At 51.3% G+C, this 6,760-nt stretch overlaps 1 protein-coding gene across 2 annotated transcripts in view; it reads left to right on the top strand.

Moving 5' to 3' along the window:
• The first annotated feature begins 662 nt into the window (after nucleotides 1–662).
• Nucleotides 663–6,760, top strand: part of MMP11 (matrix metallopeptidase 11) — a 31,450-nt gene continuing 25,352 nt past the window's right edge. For both annotated transcript variants that reach the window (XM_050924494.1, XM_050924495.1), the window contains exon 1: nucleotides 663–931. In XM_050924494.1, the coding sequence (XP_050780451.1) occupies nucleotides 824–931 (108 nt within the window). In that variant the 5' untranslated portion in view covers nucleotides 663–823. The remainder of the gene's footprint in view (nucleotides 932–6,760) is intronic.

The following is a 6,760-nucleotide window of genomic DNA, read 5'->3' as shown; positions in this document are numbered from 1 at the left end:
TCATAACAATCATGAGATCTACTGGCCTGGAAGGGATGAACGAGTATGTCCCAGGGGAAGTGGCCGGAGCCCTGTTTCAAACAAAACATTAGCAAATGCATTGTAGGGACCAGTCTGGCACTGCAGGGATGGTGTGGGTCACCCAGTCGGGACTGATCCCGTCATGGCCCCGATCCTGCAAATCACAACGGCTGGGCAGATCCTGTGCCTGTCCAGGGGGCGGCCTGTGGACATCAGTGGTTCTGTGTGGACTGAGGGGCCCTGAGGGATTGGGGCCCCCAGGATACTTAAATCCTTTCCCCAGTGCTGCAACTTCCATTGACTTCAAGAGAGTCAGGATTCCCCCCTACGGACACAACCTCCATTCAGCTGCTGCAGAGCGATGGGGGGATCCTTCGTGGGGTGAACATGCCCCATGGCAGCACTCTGGGGGTGGCGTTGGGCGCTTTGCCCAGGCAGGGCTGATTTCCTTCCTGCTCAGCCAGCGGGGTCCCCCCCACCGGTGTGACGCTGTGGCCGGGGGCGCGGGAGGGGAAGCTGCCTCGCCCCGGCGCGGGAGGAGTTAACGCCGCCCTTGCCCTGGCTCCAGCCGGGCTCCCGGGATTCCGCCCTCCGCCGCCCCACGTGGTGCCGCCGGGATGTGTCACTTCGGCGGCCCACAAACGTGTCATCCGAAGAGGGCGAACAAAAGGCAGGAGCGCGTATAAAAGGGGCTGCGGGACATCCCCGGCCCCATGTCTGCGCCAGGCAGCGCCCGGCCCCGGCTCGCTCCGCTCCGGCTCCCGCCCGCCCGCAACCTGCGCTCGTCCCAGCAGCGACCGGGATGACTCGGGCGCCGCTTTCCGCCCTGCTCGCTGCCTTCCTCCTGCCCGGGCTGCTGGGGGGCCAGGCGCTGCCCGCAGCGCGGGGGCCCCGCCGGCACAAACCCCTGGTGAGTACAAGGGCGAGGGGCTCCCTGCGCCCCGAGATCTCTGCACTGACCACTCCGGCCCGGGCCAGCTTTGGCTCCACGCGGCTTCCCCTGCGCCCTGGGGCGCCAGCACAGCTCGCCCCTTCCTGCATTTCAAACGCCGCCTCTGCCCTCCCCTCTGGCTGTGCGGGGGGGCTGCACAGACAGCTGCCGGAGCCCCCACTCGGGTACCCCTCACGCCGCTTCCCAGGGCGACTGCACCCCTCGACTTGTTTACATCCCGACGAGCTGCCCAGTGCGCGCCGGGCTGGAGGAGGAATGTCACAGCCCCTCCGGCTGCATGGGTTTGCTTTGCTGCTATTGTGTGGCGCTCTGCGCCCCTTCAGATTCCCATATAAACACGGGAAGGGGTATTTTTTGTGCAGTCCCTTTCTTTAGGAATCAGCAGCTGCTGCCCATTGGGGCATTTCCTTGGCAGACCCCTCCCTGCTCCAAAAAAGAAACTTTTTGTTGTTGTTGTTCTGCGGGGGAAACAATCCCACCCTCCTCTTTCTTTCTCCCCTCCCCCCTGCCTTGCCCACCCTCCCGGTGAAGCTCCACCAGTTGTTCCCCCAGCAGCAGATGCATGTTTGTTTTAGAGCTGGCAGTTTTCTGTGATGTCAGCTGCCTCCTGCTTTGTTGCAGGGCAGTAAAATCTGCATGCAGGCTTTTTGCTTGTCGGGGTGTAGTTTTAAAATGTGTCCTCTTTTGTGGGGTGGGTGGGAGATGACTGTAATTACTATTTAGAAGATGACAAGGGATCTTCCCCTTCTTCTCCTTAAAGGTACGCTTGCATTCATTGCCTGGTAAGAATGCATCCCACATGCTGTGATGGCAGTTCCAAATGAAAGCGAGAACTGTTGGGGGGATACAAAAACTAAACAGATGAATAAAACCTGCAAGCAGGGGGGGGGGAAGCAGCAGGGCTGTCCTTCACGGACGTGCCTGCCAAAACCTGGCACCTGGGATGGGGCCGTTACCTATTGGATGTGCTGATGCTAGCGTGGGGGAGAAGTTTTGGGGACTGGAGTGGACAGAGTCCTGCCTGCACTGGGGCTGTGTGTGTGTAATTGGGTTATTATATGCACGTGTTTTTCTGGTGCATAAATTGGTGACAGAGCAATGCCCGGTAGCACCACTGGGTGTTAGCGCAGGTCCTGTTGATGGTTTTATTACCAAGCTCTGTCATCTGAGAGGTTTATAACTTGGCTGTTAAATCTGCTTGGGGGCTGAAGCTTGGCTTAAACATTCTTGGCCTAGGAAGCACTTTTATTATTCAAAATAAAATGTCATTGAACTCATCCCAGCTGTGCCTCCATGGACAGTAAGGCAGAGCACATGCTGAATGGAGATGCATTTCTTTGCACACCCCCAGCTGTGTTAGGGCTTCAACTACATTTAGCAACTGGTTGATCTGTAGCTCTGCCAATAAGCCAGAGTTAGTAATTTACAAATCTGGAGCCTTGCTCCTTCCTGCAGAGACATGAACTGGTATGGGGGGAGGGGGATAGGCCCTGAGCCACCCCATGGCATCCTAATATAAAGAAACAAAGGAATTACCATTCTCGAATGGACCAACAGTGCGGCTAATCTGGGTCCTGAGGCCAACAGGGGTCCATGCTGGATTCTGTGTAGGATGGCAGTGCTAGCCCTAGATTTAAAGTGTACTGTGTAAATTAAGGTCCCCATATAACTTGGTCCCCCTGAGACTAGTGCCCCCCATACACTCTCTTATGCCTATGACCCTCACTCGCTGCTGCCAAGGGAGTGCAAAGGTTGCTGAGGCATATGCAACTGGCTAGCATGCCTAGAGCACAGCAGGGAGGGAAAGAGAGCTGGCACAGTGCCTGGGTAAGACAGAAATTCCATACCAAATCAGGCCAGTGGTCCGTCTTTTCAGTGTCCGATACTAGATGCTTCAGAGGATGGTATAACTCCCATAAGGGAATAAGTGCAGTCCACCTGGCTGTGAGAAAAGCTTCTCCTTAATCCCAGGCAGCCAGCTGTTGATTTATATTCTCCTGAATCATGACTGCTGACTACACTGATATAGCAAGAGTAATGCTGGATGATATCCACATTATTCCTAACCAATAGCTACACCTTTCTGGCATCCTAATAAGCATTTGGTTCAAGAGCTTCTTATGGCAGAACGTTCCACCCACTGGCCCTGTTAATGGTGTGTCACGCAAAAATAAACAAACTTCCATGGTTTCTAAAGGGACACGGGCAATTCGGTCTTTTTAATCATCTGATTTTTTAAAAATAATTTTCTAATGGAGCACCTCATCAGTACCCAATAGTGTGATCCCTTTCCACCAGGATTTTCTGCTCTCCTGCCAGTGTTTATAAGGATCTTTCCAGCAAGCGAGAAACTAACTATGCAGTGCAAACAGTAACACTAACTGTACAGGAGGTACTCTCAAATATACCAAGTAAAGAAGCTGAAACTGTAGACACTTCTTTCTGCCACTAACTTCTTTCAGTCATTGAAGGTGTAACTAGATCTAGAATTTCAGGAAAATGTGATATCTTTAAATTGGTGTCCATTTAATCTTGTTGCTATTTAATTTAATTGGATGCCGCCTGGTTATTAAATTAAGACAGGGTTACCTGGGATTTCTGGATTGACCTCTTAATGGAGGACAAAAACCCTTCACTGCACAGAGACAGTGTACAAAAACATACTATGCCATGGTGGAGGAGGGAGTGATGGATTTCTTCCTGACCTCAGCAGGTCAGTTTTAGTCCTGAAGCATGAGGTTTGATAGCTTTTGATACACCAACACTTACTGCTGGGGTGCTCAAGGGCTAAGGTTTGTTACAAGGTAAAACTAGGTGGGGGAAATTTAGAAGTCTTGGGGCTCTCAGAGCTTTGGTCAGGAGGGCTCAGTTTTTATGTTAGTGCCTGAGGAAGGCCAGAATTAGAGCAAAAGTCAAGCTATCTGCAGTGGTTCTTTTAAAATCCCCAGAACTAAAATCTCAAATTCTCAGGGCAATGCACACCCTGACCAAATGAAACACCCAGAGATGGCCTGGCTCAGCCCCCCTCTGGGAACTTAACATCAATTCAGTTCACTGAGAAACTAGCCTTGGGGAAAACTGGTGGCCTCGTGCCTGGTTGGCTGGTGTAATCTGGCCATATGTTATTTCCTGGAACTTGCGCCTCTCCAGAGCCAGCAGTCCTACCTGGAATGCACTGTGCTTCCTTATAGCGGCATGACATGCAGATATCTGGGCCAGGAGCAGATAGGGGAGAATTTAGGAGGAGTAGCTTGGCCCATGCAGGCTCCTCTCTCCCCATGCAGAGAAAGTTTACAAAAGAGGTTGATCTATGCTGTTTGTTTCCACTCTTTAAATATTGAAATGAGCATTCAGGATAATTTAGACATGTTTATCCTTCACTTCAGCAGGGAATCAAGAGCACATGTAAACATTTACTGCAGGGTTTGTGCATGCTTTGGCAGTGTCCACCTTCCCCCTCACAGAGACGCACACGCACACACCAGCAAACTGTAGTTCTTGAAGGCTTTGTGTTAGTACCTGGGCTCTCACAAAGTGGACAGGAAGGGAGAGTAGGAGCAAAAGGAAATTAATGTATCCAGGTGCTGTGCCCCATGCTCTGAGTCACATCTGCTGTCCTACTGGGAAGGATAAAAATAACAGCAAAGACTATTAAGCCTCATGCTTCTGGGCAGGAACATGTTGTCAGCTGGGGTAAGAAGAGATTCCTCACCATCCCCCAGGGACCCTCTTCTCCCCATAAGAGAAGTGGCATAAGGAGAGTGGCTGGCTTTCTTTGACAATGCTGTCAGGGGTGGAGGATTCTCCAAAGAATGGTATCCATATCTTATCGGCTTATTCTAGCCTCATTGGTCTATGAACTAGACCGGAAACTTCACAAGAACAAGTTTTCTCTTAGATTCAGGTTCTATCCCATCCAGCCAGGACAGCGAGAATGGTTGTTCTTGTGAGATCTGGGTATTTGGGCTGTGAGTGTGGCTTAAACCAGGAAGCAAAAGGCACATAGAAATGAAAGTCACCTGAGCACTTGCAACCTTCAGAAAAGCATCACTTTGGGTTTGGCTCAACTTTAGAGGAAAGACTGAGGCCGAAGTTCTGTTCTGAGTGTATTCAAAGTGCGGCAGACATCCCTAACTGCTTAGGCCACTGAGGAACAGATAGAGCAGGTGGTGTCTAGGGAGGACAAATGGTGGATTCCCTGGAGAACCCATCACAGGGCTTTGCTCTGTCGAGAATAAATGAGAGAATAATCAGGCTTGGACAGAGCCTGTGGAGTTCTCAGATTGTTGCTGTGGGCAGAGGCTCTGGGGCTGGTCTATTACTTACCCCAGAGTGCTGGCTGAAAGTGTGTGTGGCGTGTGTGTATACATATTGTTACTCAGCTCAGCCGTACGACATCCTTGCTGCGCTTCATGGAGTTTCTGTACGGAAAAGGCCACGATGCAAGAATAAAATAGAGACCTGTGTCTGTTAGGAAGATGCTCTGAAATCACTGCATATTTATAGAACTCTTGAGCCCTCACAGATGCAGCTCTTTTCATTCCATCCTCCCAGGAGTCTGAGGCTCTCCAGTGGGCCAGAGAGTTGAGGGCGTCTCTCAGCATATGCACAGGGGTCCCTGGCCCAAGTAGGGCTGCTCCTGTAGATGGAATCCCAGTCCCTGGCCTGGGCAGGCACATCCTCCCCATAAATAAGGGGTGCTGCTCCCTGGCCCAACTGGTGCTTGCCCCTTATAGGTTGGAGGGGGTGTCAATCCCTGGTCCAGGCTGGCACATGCCCCTTATAAGTGAGGGAGGGGGTCCCTGCACATGTGGCCCCATAGGTCAGTGGGTCCCAGTCCCCAGCATGTGCTGATAGCTGATGCTTCATTTTAGTTTTGACCTTACATATGCACAGAAAACAACCCTAGTGTGACTGGACTTCATGAAGTCCCCAGGGTGGGTTTCTTGGTTTTCAGGGGATTCCTGTCTCATCAGACTAGGGGCTCGTGAGATCTTTGTCCAGACAGGGCTCCTTGTACCTGGTGAGTACTCTTTCCTCTGGTTGTCTAGGCTTTCGCTGTGTTGCCTGCTCAGGAATGGTGCCACTGATGGACCAAAGCCTTAAACTATCACCTAACTAAAACGGCTGCTAATGAAAATAAGCCTGAAGAGTTTATTAATTCGCCCTCCCTCTTTGCATCAGCTTAGGCCCTCACTGGCTCTGTGGGCATAAACATTTGCAGTTCTCAGTGTTTCATGTTTCCTGTTGCTTAGGAAAAATAAACATTTTCTTTCTTTGTTGCCAACAACAACCACCATCAGATAAACGGGAAACAGAGTCTGGTCGCAGGGAGATTGCACTTGAGGATTCCTAAGGCGCATGGCAGGAGAAGGGCCTTGGTTTGTGTGTACAGGGAGCTCTGTTCCTGTATCCTCCCCTGCCTTAGCCCATCTGACTTCACATTCCTGATGGCTTTCTCTTCATGCTGATCAGGATGCAGCCCAGCGTGCCAGAGGACGTGGGCTGGTCCTGTGATGAGAGTGCTCTGTGTCTGTGCATATGTAAATAGCTAATAGATTCGGTGACAGAGGATGGCATTCAAGTATATGCACCGTTATGGGTTTTGTAAGATCAATAAAATATCTTGTGCTGCCTTTCTTTGTGCAACTGTTTACATCAGCGCCCAACAGGTCCCACTGGGCAGAGATACCAGGGTGCTGTGTACACAAAACAGGCAAGGGCTGGCCTACATCACAGAATAATGGTCCCTTCCAGTCATGAAATGGCTACGATTCTCTGGTAGCA

The sequence above is a fragment of the Gopherus flavomarginatus genome, chromosome 15 (assembly GCF_025201925.1).
Source record: "Gopherus flavomarginatus isolate rGopFla2 chromosome 15, rGopFla2.mat.asm, whole genome shotgun sequence".
In the NCBI taxonomy this organism is placed as follows: domain Eukaryota; kingdom Metazoa; phylum Chordata; order Testudines; family Testudinidae; genus Gopherus; species Gopherus flavomarginatus.
The sequence above is the reverse complement of the archived record's forward strand: the minus strand, read 5'-3'. Positions and strand labels throughout refer to the sequence as shown.